This window comes from Calonectris borealis, chromosome 4 (genome assembly GCF_964195595.1).
Source record: "Calonectris borealis chromosome 4, bCalBor7.hap1.2, whole genome shotgun sequence".
In the NCBI taxonomy this organism is placed as follows: Eukaryota; Metazoa; Chordata; class Aves; order Procellariiformes; family Procellariidae; genus Calonectris; species Calonectris borealis.
In genome coordinates this window covers 32085287-32101489 of record NC_134315.1, presented here as the reverse complement: position 1 = coordinate 32101489, position 16203 = coordinate 32085287, and the positions used below count along the sequence as shown (strand labels likewise).

The 16203-nt window shown below is 38.2% G+C and overlaps 1 protein-coding gene across 1 annotated transcript in view; it reads left to right on the top strand.

Moving 5' to 3' along the window:
* Positions 1-13900, top strand: part of PPAT (phosphoribosyl pyrophosphate amidotransferase) — a 47392-nt gene extending 33492 nt beyond the window's left edge. The window contains exons 3-11 of the mRNA XM_075149156.1: positions 3114-3320; positions 4669-4781; positions 4901-5046; positions 6663-6735; positions 8592-8743; positions 9973-10100; positions 10404-10625; positions 11398-11518; positions 12975-13900. Of these exons, the coding sequence (XP_075005257.1) occupies positions 3114-3320; positions 4669-4781; positions 4901-5046; positions 6663-6735; positions 8592-8743; positions 9973-10100; positions 10404-10625; positions 11398-11518; positions 12975-13150 (1338 nt within the window). The 3' untranslated portion in view covers positions 13151-13900. The remainder of the gene's footprint in view (positions 1-3113; positions 3321-4668; positions 4782-4900; positions 5047-6662; positions 6736-8591; positions 8744-9972; positions 10101-10403; positions 10626-11397; positions 11519-12974) is intronic.
* The last annotated feature ends 2303 nt before the right edge of the window (positions 13901-16203 follow it).

Genomic DNA, 16203 nt, shown 5'->3' with positions numbered 1-16203 from the left:
CTATGCACAAGCCAGTGGATGACTAATTCTTGCGTTAGTGAGACTCAAGCAAGTGGCAGCTACTTTACCCATAGGTAAAAATAAACAGAATAAAAGATTGAATGGAGGCCTGAGAAGGTCACGCAGTCTTTCTCAAGCTGAGAGGATCCCAGGGGATGTTAAAAGACATAAAATGGCCATAGCCTTGAAAGTATTATGTCAAGAGAATACCTGCATGCTCTGAGGATATTTCTGCTCATTCTGTATTGAATACTGATCAGGAAAAAAATAATCATCAGCCTATTTCATCCTGGAAGAGCAGAGAAATAAAGAAGAGCAGGAAGGAAGGAAATAAGGAAGAGCAGGAAATAAAACTACATCAGCAAAATAACCACGGGGCAATTCTTGATGTGTGTTCTCTGACCGCAACCAGAAAGCAGTTTGTCTTCATGTTGAGAGGTCTCTGAGGAGGATTAATTAAGCTGTTCAAATGAGTCCAAGAGTAAGAACTGCTTTGCTGCAGCGGCATGTATATCTATGCATGACTGCTCAATGCCTCATGCAAAATCTTGTCTCATCAAGCATCATGTTTGTTGCCTCTTCAGGCGTTTCCCTCCTCCTATCTGTTACTTACAGCCTGATTCACACACACATATACCCACACTTTTAAATGCAGCTTTTCTCAACTTCAGCACCGTGTTGTCTGTTCTTCATTCCTGCTCCTGCTTGGGTTTCAGCTTTCCTTAAGGTTTACAGAAATTCCAGCTTCCTTTAAAGTGGGCTGCTGTATATATCGCATAGTAAAAAGAGCTTCTCAGAATGAACTTCCAGCAGGTGATATCATAATTTGTAATGTTTCCATGTTACTGAGCTGCAATACTTAGCTGTCATGCTAAGAATTTAATTGACTATCTCATCATATCAGCTTTGATATTTTAAGAGTTGCAGAGCATGTGATGGTTTCTTTTATCCCTGAAATATGTTTCTCAGCAACAGCGCTTTTAAAATCTGTAATAACCATAGTGTAATAAAGAGCCTGTGGAGTACAATTTATATGACTTGTTTAATCGTGGAAATGCTGCTAATGTGACAAACATTTGGGTCTGTTACACTGGTGAAAATACATTTAGGACTCTGACTGGTAAACTAGCCCATAAAAAAGTCAGCAGCTAAGATGCTACTGTATCCACTTGTACTCTTAATTCCGGTTGACTCTTCTTCATAGCAGAGACAACAGAATGGAAAAGGTGCCTGCTTTTCACTGCATTGATTTACTACCCAATGCTTCCGTGCAAACTCATCTTTGTCAACAGTTTAAGGCAATACATATATTAGAGTACAAACTGGAACACCTAAGGCATGGGTATGTGTTCCTTTCTGATTGTTACCAGCCTTTGACCATGGATTAATGGCCCTTGGCAAAGGCTATTAATCCTTTGTTTTAAACTCTCCCAGAAAGACGTGTCCAGATTTGTCTGTCAGAGCCTTTCAGCTAGATTTGTATAACAAAACTTTACTGTCTTAGCTCTATTAGCTCAGGATGTGGAAAAACTTAAATCTCTTGTATAGACATAGCAATGCCAGTAGGAGAAAGACTTTGATTGTTTCACACTTAGATATGCAGAAAAATATATTAGAGTAGCTATTCATCAGACCATTATCATGTTCTGGCATGTACCAGGCCTTGTATAATACAGACATAAGATTGTCTTAATTGGGAACTTTTTATACTGGCGTAATTCACATTCGCCATCCCACACCAGCGCAATCTAAATCAGAGGAATATTTCAAACTGCAATTAAAAGATTATGTATTTGTGTAACCAAACCTGGTTTAAAACAACATTGCTTGTTTAAGCTAGTGCAATGGTTAATGTGACCACATCCATTAATACTGGACCTGTGAACTGCCAGATTTCCTGTTAGTAAAATAAGAGTGCATGGTTGCATTTCTGTACATATACGAGCACATGACATAGACTCTAGACCACCTTTATGTCATCTGTGAGACAACAGATGATAATTGATCTGGCAAAAAGTTTGCTGAATGCTTAAAGCAAACTTACACCAGTTTGACAGTTTAAAGCAGTGATAGTAGATATCACTTTTTAACGTGATAGTAAGTACCCTAAAACCACATGTGCAACCACAGCCTTTTGGAATGCTGACTATATAGCAGTCACAGCAGAAAATACCCTAAAGCTGAGCTTTCTTTAAGCTCTTTTGGTTGAGCGCTGAAAACAGTTCAACCAATTTCTGTGCTTCCTGGCCCATCCCACTCTCTTGTTGTTTTACCTACAGCACAGGTTATCAACCATTCACAGCTTCAGACCTCTCCCGTGTATCTTTGAAGGTCCTAGAAGAGGGTTATCATGTGTGCTATCGTGTACATCACAATTACCATGCATGATAGGGAAACCGAGCATAGAAGGATGTAAATATTTTCCAGAGGCAGCAGCAGAAGCAGAAGTTTGTAGAAGCGCCTGGAATCCAGTCTTAATTTCTACTGTCTGTGCAGTTTTTTCAGACTATTCTTGCTGCTAAATTGTCTCCGCATAGTGCTTGTTGCCAAAAGAAGCTCCTGACGGCTGACTAATAAAGTTTTGATGCATTTCTGCTTTAGATAGAAGGCAACCTGGCTATATGAAAAGTTTGTTTTAAGTAAACAATAAAACCTCTTGAAAAAAGCTTTACTTTGGCAAGAACGGACCCAGTATAAAAGTAAATCCAATATACTGCAAATTTGTAAAAGGTATTTTCTACATAGAATTTCCTTCTCGCAACTTTTTTCTTCTTTGCCTGTCTTCTGGCAGTCTTTTTTCTGGTGTTTTTAAACAACACAACAGTTTGGTAGTGTTTTTCAGAAGATGTATTTTTAGTCAGGGAATAGATTGTTCCATGAAAATCCTCAGCACAAAAATGTATTATTGCTTTATTTAAAAACAGGAGTAATGGGATCTGATGTATCACTGTGATACCTACTCCACTTCTTTCTTTCCCATGTCTTTCAGGTTATTTGCCTTTCTCTTAAAGTTGCTTGCATTAATGCTGTACCAAAAACAAACACAAGGAGAAATGAGGAAGATGCCAGGAAAACAAAACCAAACAGAACTTTTTTTTCTTTTTCTCCCGAAGGGAATGGGTCTTATAAATCATGTCTTCAATGCAGACAGCCTGAAGAAGCTGTACGTTTCAAACCTCGGTATAGGGCACACGAGGTACTCCACCTCGGGAATTTCTGAGCTGCAGAACTGCCAGCCTTTTGTCGTAGAGACTCTTCATGGGAAGATCGCTGTGGCACACAATGGGGAGCTAACAAATGCTGTACGACTCAGGAGGAAGGTTAGTACCTCCTTTGGGAGGCTCTGGCGTCGTTTCTTTCTGAGTATGAGGCAGCAATGAGCAATAAGTTTGCTATGGCTTTTCCTTAATACCAAAGTGCTGGGGTAGTGAAAGAGCCCCATAATCAAAATAGATCATTTGGGGGGGAAAAAAACCCTGGGGAGGGAAGGCATTTGTGACTGTCACAGGAGACAATTCACCAATCCTCTAGGCTAATGGTCACATTCCTATTGATCAAGTGAGAAAACTAACTCAGCCATAACAAAGGGAGCCTGGCTTGAAGCTCTGCTCCTTTGTGGTGGCTGATAGAAGGAGCAAATCATATGCTTATGCATTGTAATATGAAATGTCTAGTTTGGAATATTGTCTTTATTTGTATTTCTGGCTTGCAAAATTAATCACAAGCACTGTCAGGACATAAACCAACAAATGCCAAATTTTATAGTGAGTTTGGCTAGAAGGGTATCTGTTTAAAGAACCAAATTAAAATTTAGCAGATGTTTCATTGTGAAATCTCTTCTATAATATGTTCCATCCAAAAGCGAGAGGACATACTCTTGCATTGAAGCGTGGCAAATGTGTGGCATGCCCAAAGGAACCTAGTCTGTCTTTAATCAGAGCCACAAGTGTATGACTGGATGGGAGAAAAAAACAGTGATGAAGAAATGTAGATGGAGAGTGGAGAATCAGAGTTACATGAGATGTAAAAAGATTTCTAAAGATAAAAATCAGGAACTGTAATGCATACAGCATTGGATGGATTGTAATAGTTGGCTAGATACACTGCAGATTCTCTTCTCCCTTAGAAGCATAAATATGCCAAGACAGAACAATTTGCCTGACCAGGTCTAGCAAACTTTAAGTTGTGGGATTTCAGTTTTTTAATCCCACTATGCTTCCCTTCACGCCTCTTTTTTTGTTGCTGTTGCTTTGTGCCCAAACCACCATTCTGCCTTGATCTGCTGTATCTGTATCTGCTATAGGTAATTTCGTATTTTCCCATTTGTATTTTACCTCTCTTCCCAGAGCAAGCAGAAGCACAAAGCTGATTAAATGGCCCAAACATGAATTTATGCCCTGAATATTGGTGGTATTAATTTTGGTTGCATGTGGAGCAAAGGAATGAGATGCAAAGGGAGAAATGTAGCATAGATGATTGTACCAGCTCTTTTTACAGATTTGGTTTGTTGGAAGAAATTTGACATTATTATGATCTGATCACCTGAAGCGCTGATATGTTTTAAAACATTTGTTCGTTGCACAAAGGTGTTGTTAGATTAAAATCTAAGCAGTGTTATGTGGGATTTTTTTTTAATGTTGGTAACACTTTTGTTCTGTGTCTTAAAAGCTTATGCGGCATGGTGTAGGACTGTCGACCAGTTCTGACAGTGAACTGATCACCCAGCTGCTGGCTTTCACACCTCCTCTAGAAAATGACGATACAGCCGACTGGGTAGCAAGGTGAGGAGAATGGGTTTCAGAATCAAGAACAGCAATCTAATCTCAGCATGATATGCAGCTATAAATGCTCACAGCTGTTTGTGTGACACACGATTATGCTCACCTATGTCTCGTTTCAGAATAAAAAATTTAATGAATGAAACTCCAACGTCATATTCATTGCTAATTATGCATAAAGACATAATCTATGCAGTACGTGATCCGTATGGGAATCGCCCACTCTGCATTGGTCGCCTTATTCCAGTAGGGGACATGAATGGAAAAGGTAAATCATACATGTATATTAATATACATATACATATACATACATAGTTTGTGCCTGAAATCACTGATATAAGTAATTAAAGCTCCACTTGCTGAGGTGTAAGTAGGAATATGTGATGCAAAAGTCAGTTTTGAAAATTTAAAACATGAAAAAAAGCTGGTAGGAAAAAAAAAATTTGTAGGAAGTCTGCAAACATCTTTTCTGTTCCCAGCAAAAGGGAATCCTAGTCGCCTGATGACAGTGTCAGAATTAGGCAGTCCAACTGTAATAGAATAGTTCTGAAAATTTAATCAACATCTCATCGCCTGAACAGGAAAGCAGGGATGAACAGAATCACAGGAGGGTTGAGATTGGAAGGGACCTCTGGAGGTCTTCTGGTCATCTTGATTTGCAAACAAAGTTAAATTTGTATATTCTAATATAATTATTTATAAATCTGTGAACTGCAATTATTGACAAGTATGTTTTTATGTTTAGATTAAATAAGTTATTTCTACTATGTGCTTTAGTAAGTGCTTTGTTAGTTGAAAAGGGCATATGTGGCAAGGCACTGCAAGAAAAAGATCCTGTTGGAAAAAACAAAACTGCAACAATAGGAAACAGGGAAAAATTTAATGTGATACACCTTTTTTTCTCCCCCTCAATATTGATGTAATAACTCACACACATGTAGTCTCCAGGGGGCAATCACGTTCAACATGCATCAAAAGAAATAGTTCAGTTAAACCAATTCTCCCTGCTCAACCAGGACCACCTAGAGCCAGTTGCCCAGGACTATGTCCAGTCCAGAAACAAGTCTGGTTTCTTCCTTTCTCCCATAGTAAAGTGGCCGAAAAGTGCTGGATTACTGGCAATGTACTTCTAAATTCCAAGCACTCCCAGTCACATGTAGTATGGTAATGGAACACTCTACAATCAATTTATGGGAAAAATTCTTCGTGTTTCTGTTTAGCCTGCAAATCAACATTTTCCATGAAGTGAGATTAAAATCTGTTCATTTGTATAAAAATAAAATAATTCAAAGGCGAAGTAATAAATGCTTCCATATCTTCACAAAACTTGGTATTTTAACCACAAGAAAAATTATCAAGATTTTTTTAAAGCATACAAACATTCCTACCCTATCGAACGTCACACAATTTCGATCTTTCCTGTGCCTGTCTCTGAAAACTCTCCGTATTGGAGTTCAATCCAGCATCATTGTAGTCAAAAGGATCTATCTATCAACACATTTAGCATAGCAAAAGTAAGGAGTTTCTTGTGTGAACAAAAGTAATTATGTATATCTAAAGTCACTGAACTGGCATTGGAAAAGTTTGAAACAGTGCAGAGATAACAAAGGTGGTTATCTGAATAGTCTCTCGTCATGAACGGTGAATATGACGCTTTTACTTTCACTTCTGTCTAGAACAGGTTTATGATGTTTACGTTGTTTTTTTTAAAATAATATTAGAGAAACTTTGGAATGCTATACCTTTGAGTTAGAAATTACAACAGTTTTTAATTGTGCACTTGGCAACCTAAACCGTAGCAAGCCAGATACTGCAGTAGAAGTGCAATTGGGGCGGGTAATGGTAACAAGAATTGTGGACTCTGACTGAAATCTTTCATTTCAGGAAAAGATAACAGTGAAACAGAAGGATGGGTAGTCTCATCTGAATCCTGTAGCTTTTTGTCTATCGGTGCAGAGTAAGTTCCCTGATTCTCACTTTATCTGAAAGCTCTCCTCAGGCAGCGATTAAACATTAAATCTCAAATTGCCAAATATTATAATCTATAACAACGTGAAAGACATCAAGGACTAGTTTGTTGGGCTGTTTGGAGGGGTCAGTCCTGTTTTTGCCAGTTGATTTTCTTGAACAGATTGATGTAAAAGAAGAATTATATGTTCAGAAAGTAACACTAAAAACGACTTTAGTGTTATAAAGTAAATGCCTCTTACTTGTTGCGTTTAGCCTGGTTATCCATATAACTTTTTAATTTTAGCCTCATTTGCAGCAGAGTGGTTGTATTACAAAATAATTCTTCAACTACCGAAAGGTTACATTGGTAGCTCACAGGCTGGACTAACCTGAGAGGTAGCATATGCTGTCTGACGAGCCAGTCTCTTTGTTTGAAAAAAAATGATGGGCACCTGAAACTATTTCCATGCGTGCAAACACCCATTGAGCCAAAACATGAGATGACACTCACATTACCTCTCTAGCTAAAATACTCTGAAAAGAAAGGTGTGATACTTTCTCTGGACAAAAAGAGAAGGGCAAGAGGCTTTTCAGGAGACCACAGATTGATCTTTAGAAGTTTGGAGTGGAAGGCAATTTTGAACTTAGAACATGATTAAAGTAAGAAGGATTACAAGGAAGCATATTTAATTTAATTTCCTAATCAGATATTATAAAAATGTGTGTTTGGGGACTAGACTAATAAGTAAAGTTGGATCCTCTTCAAATAAAAAATTGTGAAAAATTGCATTAAGAATACAATTATTGAATAAAAAGAAATGTAAAGTAAAATCAGGAAGCAACGTGACTGCACTTCAGAGGTCTTTCATTCCATTCTGCAGTGTTTTACACTGTGTGTTCTGTGTTCTTTTGCTGTAATTTCTACCCTGTCTCTGTAGGAACTATTAGCTGTTAGTAACAGGGGCTTTCTTGAGAAAATTTATTCTACGTATGGATAAGAATAACCGTTTTCTGAAACTTCTTCAAAATCTCTGTTAAGAGAAGCTTAACATGTAGGACCATCAGCTGAAGCCTGTGAGTTTTTAAAAAACCAATTTTGTCTAAACTTCTGCTGTAGCCAGTGCTGCTGCCTGCTAATGCTAGTATCTGACCAGCAAATAATCACAGATTTGCTCACCTCTGATTTATATCTCCAGAATATTTCAATATTTTGGGATAGATTTAGATTGAAATTGTTAGGATAGCCACCTGAGGACTCACTAAAGGATCTAGAAAGATGTTTAATAAGGTTAAGCATTGTAACATAATAAATCTAGTACTATTCCATAGTTCTTCAGATATGAGAATTGAAATGTACATTTCCAGTCAGCTTTATGTCATTTGGGGGTAGCTGCCTGTCACCACTAGACAGCTATTTCTCTAGATATTGGCTTGTGGGGCAGGATTTTTTTGGTTACCATCTTTATTCTTGATTATGTTTTTCATATTGCATTATAATGTTTATTAGCTTTCATAGAAAAGTCCTCTAGTATTGATCCAGGACTGAATTATTAAAATATATTTAACCTCAATTAAGCCTGTGCTAGACTGAGTACTGTACGTCTCACATATAAGAAGAATACCATAATTCTCTGATACTAAGTATTAATTTACTGCTTTTGGGTATTAATTCAGACTGTTTTAGTAAGGGTCACTTGTCTTAGAGTGGTCTTAAAACACTCCAGGTCAAATCCTAAGATAGAAGCAAATTGTTGTGTTAGGATGTTCAAAAGCATTTTTTCATGTCAGTTGAATCTTGTTTATATTTCAAAACTATCATCCAGGTTCAGGACATTTCTAAATGCTATGTATTTCTCTTTCAAGGTACTATCGTGAGGTCCTTCCTGGAGAGATTGTGAAGATATCCAGATATGATGTCCAGACACTGGATGTTGTACCAAGACCTGAAGGAGATCCGTCAGCATTCTGCATCTTTGAATATGTTTATTTTGCAAGACCGGACAGTATTTTTGAAGGTAAGAAGATGTAACGTACAAAGCTCCTCCCTAAATAGTGGGAGATGTTATCCTGGAGAACAATGACTCTGGAAAGGAGCTGGGATCATAGTAGGGTACCACTGAATGTGAGCTTGCAGAGCAGGGCTGGAACAGTTCTTGAGGACATGAAACTCATCAGGAGGGGCATGTAACATCACCTTCCTGTTCCTGACTGTGCATATGGCCTCAGTCAGGCTGCCTGCGTCGTCCTATGGAAGGGATGAAAAGAGCCACAAACATGATTAAGGTACAGGAAATATGCCTTAAAAGTGAGAGACTTAAGAAAGGAACTTTATTGGTTCTTGGAAAACTTTTTAAAAATTAGACTTATGAAATAGGATCTGCCAAACAACTTTATCTTGGCGTTTTCTTTGCAAAAAAGGTTTATTTCAGGAAGATGCTTTTAATGTAACTAGTAAATCTATGCATTATCTAAGTACTTGGGGTTGTCAGTCTAATGCTTTTATTATTATTTCATAGAAGCCCTCGAAAATTGTCTCTCAGTGACAGGACTCTCATACTTAACAAACAAGCTCTTTGCTTTCTATGGCCATGCCATCTGTGGATTCTATACAGTTCCCCACTTTTATAAAGCCAGTTTCACCCCACATCTCTTTTTTTCATGATCCTCTTGCCCTTCAATATCCTCACTTCTTACATTCCTTAGTACTGCTGCTGTACCTTTTGCTCATGCCTCATCTCATGACAATACCTCCAGTTCCCTACAATGTTGCAAATTTTTTAGGACCTTAAAAGCTTCTGAGGCCTCTTATCCTCTTAATAAATTTGGGGTGAATTTTGCCAACTGATTCAAAGTTAATAAGCGGGCAGAGGCAGACAGCAGGATTGCACAAACTTTGTCTGCTGGAGAAACCAGCCTAAAAATAGAATATGCACGTTATAAAAAGGCAGGCATAATTTTTACTTCTTTCCTTCTGTAAATAGATTTTGTAACATCCACAGGGCCTTTAGTTACCCGACTAAGGCAAACTGGATTTTAATTCTCTGTGTAGTGATACTAATGTTAATGTAAGGATATGACATTATGGAAGGAAATAAAAAATGACCTTATGTAAGTGACTGCTTATTAGTTCTGGAGCTTTTCTCACTGACTTCTATGCCTGCAACTTGCCACAGAAATTTGTACAGCAAACTGAGAGGAAATCTGAATTGTGCATACCAGCAAAAACACTTCTTGCTGTTCTTAGGTCAGATGGTGTATTCAGTCAGGAGAAGATGCGGACAGCAGCTTGCTATTGAAGCACCTGTGGAAGCAGACCTGGTCAGCACTGTTCCAGAGTCTGCAACCCCAGCAGCTCTTGGTTATGCTCAGAAGGTATATGTTAACTTGCCTTTTTTTTCCCAACATATTTACACATACTTCTTTTTGTAATAGGGTATTATGGTACAGGCCATTAGAGTTTTGTATTGATAAAGCTTTATATCTTGAGTACGCCGGGTACTCCTACTGAGTCATCTGTGGGGTTTTTTTGTGTCGTTATTCCACTATATTAAGGTATTTCAAAGTTCTTTGGTTACTGTGAAGTCATACCAAGTCCTAAGGTTGCTTTAAAAACCAGTAAGTGAGAGTAACCAGTTTTACAGATATTAATGCTGTTTAATCGTCTCCTGTTTACAGTGTGGACTACCATATGTTGAAGTACTCTGTAAAAACCGATATGTAGGAAGAACGTTTATCCAGCCAAATATGAGGTTACGGCAACTTGGTGTTGCAAAGAAGTTTGGTGTTCTGTCTGATAATTTTAAAGGCAAGCGAGTTGTTATTATTGATGATTCAATTGTGAGGGGCAATACCATTTCACCCATAATAAAACTACTGAGAGAATCAGGAGCAAAAGAGGTAAGTTAATTTTCAGTCAGTGCAATACAGATATAAATAGAAGATTGATTGGAGGGTAAAGCACAGGGGTTTATCTTTATTTGTACTATACGTTGTTTCCTTCTTTAAAAGAGCAAATGTGCAAAAAAATGGCTAGTGCATGTTTATTGTGAAGATAGGTTGAGAAATTTCTTTTGTATGACTGTGATTTTGGGGACATTAAAGGGGGAGGAGCAGGTCTCCTCTCTCTCTATCTGGCAAATAAAGAGAGAATGGAAAACAGATCAGGTAAGATTAGAAAATGAAGTATCGGTGTGGTATTCCTAATACATGTGTGACTTGTGGTACTGCATTAAGTACAACCACGTACTGCAGTAGACAGGCACGTGCCTTAAGTCACCAGAGCACAAAATTTTTAATTGATTAAAATTTTTTAATGGAAACAGAATGTGCAACCCTGTCACTGGAGAAAAAATGTTCTGTATAATATTTGACTTTGTAAACTGAAACGTGCATCAAGGATTGAACACCATAGAAGAAAAGCAAAATCAGGATGGAACCTTAATAACGTTAGGAAATATTGTAAAAATAAATTCTAAAACTGTCTTTCTCTCTCCTGCTGTTTTGGCATCTGAAAAAAACTTTATCTTACTTTTAACCCTTCCACGACTTCTGTGTAGTGCTGTGTTCTGTTCTTCATGATTATTTTGCAGAACTGGGACTTTGCTATTGTGTTATGATCTGCTGACTTTTACCTTATAGCGGTCTGTTTTGAAACTGTATTTTTATTCAGGTGCACATCCGTGTGGCTTCACCTCCCATAAGATTTCCTTGTTACATGGGAATAAACATTCCAACTAAAGAAGAACTCATTGCCAACAGACCTGAATTTCATGATCTTGCAAACTACATAGGTAAATGCTACTTTTTCTTTTGCTTTTTTTAGCTTTTTTTTTTTTTCTGAGAGAGATTTTACCTATAGGTGTTTTATTGTCTACATGAAAATAAAGGACAACACATCAAGGCAACAGTGGCAAAACTGACTAAAAAATCATAAGGTTGATACACTAAATTTCTGCACTGTGAGTATCCTACGGATCAAACCAATTTAGTTACACACTTTTTTTTAACATAGTTAGTGAATTACATTTCTCTAAACAATAGAAGACATTAGAATAATTGCATAATCATAAGTTACAAATAAGGTGAGAGAACACAGCTTTCCAGTACTTAGAGCTCCTTCTGGGAAGGTCTTTACAACAAGGAGCTACTGTAGGCAAAATACCAGGAAGAAAATACGTGGTGAAAATCTGTCCTGTAATGAAAAGCTAATGTAGTTTCACTTTCATGTGATATTCATAAAAATATGTTCGGAATTTGTAAACATCCACTGGTTTTTGTACAAATTTAAATTTATGTAAATAATTTTAACTGCATTATATATTTCACTTTGAAAGAAATGACATTTGAAACTAATCAAAGAATGTTAAATACATTCTCAAATCTCTAGAATGAGTCATGTTTGCAGCAGAACAAAAGAAGAACCAACAGCTTATGTTGCTTGTGATGTGGTAAATAACATGCTCTTCATCAGGATATCAGTAACAGAAGTCATGCGAAGGCTTGTGAGTGAGGAGGTCTACTATATATGGCCTATTGTGATGCAAAATATTTTAAAAAATGGTTTAAGAACATAGCTGTGGTTACAGTTAGGAAACCGTAAACTCAGATTTCCTGTGTTAAATACTTACTCTCACTGTCTACTATTGCAATGAACTCTTTTCCCCAAAATTACTGTGAAGTCATGTTGAAATATTTCAAGTTTGTAGGATCTCATTGTTAAGTATTATTCACAAAACAATGAGTGCAAACTATAGAAAACTGATGATGTGAAAAGGCTATCAAGCTTTCCTATTGCTAGAGCATTTGCATGAACTGCATACTGAATTGTTTTTTTAACATGATGATCTTCCCCTCCTCCAAGTCCCAGTACGGGTTTGTAGTCCTAGGTGCGCAGTTTGGGAAGCACCAGCCACGCACACATCTGCTTCCAGACCCGAACTACAGGGTAACTCTGGGAAACTATAGGGAGTGTAGGGAGTCACACACTCTGGATTTTGCTTCTATTTTTGCAGTATGTGTGACATATTTGTTCCCAACTCAGAACCTTCTGTCTAGATTTCAGTGAGTCTGTTCCCTGCACAAAGAATTTGAGAAGGGCAAGACTTACTATGGTCTGATAATTTTTCATATCCATTCTCTTTAGGTAAGGTGATCCACCTCCATACAACAATGCGACTGCATTTCCGAAGCGCATTCCATGTGGTACAATATTGCAGCTTTAACTGATGAATTCTTTACTTCTTCTAGGAGCAGACAGTGTTGTCTATCTCTCTGTGGAAGGGCTGGTATCGTCCGTGCAAGAGAGCATCAAAGCAAGACAAGAGAATGAGAACAGCCTTAAAACCCAGAAGTCACGTGTTGGAAAGATTGGTCATTGCATAGCGTGTCTCACTGGAGAGTATCCTGTAGAGCTGGAATGGTGAATTTTTAGTGGATGGACACCAGTTCTTCTCTTGTTGAATGTACCTTTTTCAAAGATGCCTTCTTGCTAATAGTCTTCTTGTATTTCGGTAATACGGAAAGCTTATTACAATTACTGTTACTAAAATACATCTTTACAGTACAGACTTACAGAAAGTTTGACGTGCTGATAAAAACAATGTAAGCAGATTAAAATACAAAATCATATAGTTTTGATGCACAGTTGTGCCTTCTATTTTCTCATAAAATATTATAAAAACCAAAGTTTTTTTAATTATGTAGCGGTCCCAGAGTTTTTTGTTTCGGTCTTGCCCCGAAAGATATCCCTGTTAGACTTGTACACAAAGTACAGATCATTAATTGTGTGGTGTAATTTCAGATTATCGAAGTCTTAATGCAAAAGTATGTGAAGTTTGCTTTTCTGCTTAGGAAAAATACCAGATTCTGAAGAATCGGCTTGCTTCCTCAGCAGTTCTTGCTTAGGCTTTTAACAATAAAAGTACCTAACTTTTGCATATATAGCTAAGCAGCCCTTATTAATCAAGCCCTTTGTAACAGACTCTATGAACATAATGTCTAGCATATGATTTTAAAAAATGAAGACTCAGGGAAATGCTTAGCCAAAAGCTCTCTAGTTTTATAACTTTAAGATTCTTTTTTTGAAGTCCAGTGTAATTACATTATCTTTGTGTGCTTTTATCAGTTGCCAATAGGATGTGGAAGGAGAAAAAATACTTGGCACTGCCATTTTTTTTCTATTCTACATCTGGTTTTCTCCAGGATAAGTCCTGACAATTTCTTAAGTCTGAGCCAATGCTCAGCGTGCTTTTCACATGTCAACATCCAAAGTAAACTGAAAAATAAAGTCACTTTTCATTCCTAACAGTAAATATGATATATCAACTGCAGATTATGAGATGTTTTGGGTATAGTCTTATTTTGCTACATTACTGCTGTTACGATAAGTGTAATGTTTAAAAAAAAAAAAAGAGCTCTGAAGAACCATTAGCTATTGAATACATTGTATTTTTTAACTGGTCATAATTACAGTTACTTGTATACATGAAGATCACTTGGACGATGAACCACTAGCTGAAAATGGAAAAGCACCTTTTGAAAACTATTGCAAATTTACGCACAATTGTAAAAATATTTTGTATACCTCATTTTTTTTCACTGCATACCAGCAACTTAATTTTAGATTTTCTATTTAATATTGTGTATTTTGGCCTTATAATTGTTTGTGACACTGTTAAAAAAAAAAAGAAAAGTTTAAGAGCGTCTTCCTTCCCCATCATCTTCCACATAGCTGAGAATTACAGCACTGGTGATTAAATTCAAAAGGGAGCTTTCTTACATGGGATTTGTAGCAATTGTTCCTGATAGACAATGACAAAACAAAAGTCCCAATTCAAGAAAGCATGTAAATACATTTAATGAAGTCAAGACTGTGCCTCATGCAGGGGAATCAGAACCTACTTGCAGTCAAGCCTATGGGAGAATCTAGATTTTCGTGAGCACTGGGCTCTTACTGTGTGTTCTTCACCAAAGCCCAGATCTGCATATTGGGGGATGTATGTGGATCTCTTCTGTCTAATTAGCAAGTTTGTTTGTTTTTTTAACAAAAGCTGTAACAGTTCACCTGGACAGTAAATTGAGCAAAAAAAGAACAGGGTGGAGTCACTCTGACCACCCCCTCTTCCAGATGAACCAGGGAGGACTGAGAGAAAACAGAAAAACTGTCATTAACATTTTTCACCTTTCTTCTTTCCTGCTCTCAAAAAAGCAATGATTTTAAAAAAGGGGCAAGACAAGCTCTTAGGTATAGATATGTATGAGGAGCCCTTTCTAGTTGAGATAAAAACTTAAGTGCAGAGTTTAACACAGTTGCAAGCAGAAGTCTATCCGTTTATCTGAAATTGTCTATAGAACAGACTGTAAATGAGACTTGTGCAAATACTCTTTTAACATGTTTTCAACAAAACCGGTCTTTCTGAAGTCTGGTAATAATTGCTTAAATGTGATTTGAGCATTAGGTATCATAATTCTGATTTCAATAAAATGAGTCCTAATGCCTTTTTTCCCCTCCACGTTATGCATGTGAAATTACGTCTGCTACTGTAAACATTGTAATTTTTAGATACACTACATGCCTAATTTTTAGTATGTATTTTTCAAAAACTTAAGGTAAAGGGAAGATACTTTTCAAGTTTCATTTTATTTTTTCTCACATACAGTGGACACACACCTGCAGTGAGTATGTTAAGGGAGAAAACTACTCTGTTTTTAGGTGCCGCTATTTGTATTATTTTAATGTTTTACTGGGAAACTGTTTCTGCTGTATTACCAATGTGCAACTGTGCCAAATTATCATTTACAAAATGTGACAAAACAGTAGAAAGCTAATGTCTAACTTCTCCCATGCGTAATATTAAAAACGGTTATGAACTGGTCTTCTCTCTCCCTTCACTGCACTCGCCGGCACCACGCACCGAAAGTTTCTTTAACAAAGCCACCCTGAAAGCGCCCTCGAAGCTGGAGCAAGTCACTTCGTATTTCATATTAAATACCATTTCATATTAAATCGCCCTCTCACGCGCGCAGCCTCTGCTGCATTACCGGTGCCCCCTCTCCGCGCCGGCGCCGGCTGCCGCTCCCGTCACCCTCACTCCCCGCTGGCGCCTCTAACACCCAGCCGGGGGGAAGCACGCCCCAGCCGCCGCCGTGCGCCCCGCCGGGAGCCCGGCAGGGGCTGCTCCGGGCCCCGCTCCTCGCCGCGCGGCCGAGGAGCGAACCGTTATCACCCACCCCCTCCCCCCGGAAATGACGTCCTTGCCCGGCCCAACGGAGATGGCACCGGCGGGAAGGCCCGTACCACCTCCTGGGGGGGGGGGAGCGCGGGGACAGAGACGAGTGAGCCCTGAGTGGAGGAGGGAGAACCTTGCCCTTTAGCCCGGCCCCCTGCGTTTGTTTTAGCCTCTTTCCCATGTCTGAAGAAGAGCTGCCGGAGGGCTGGGAGGGCTCTGGTGCACTCGCTGTTCCTCTCACCCTCAGG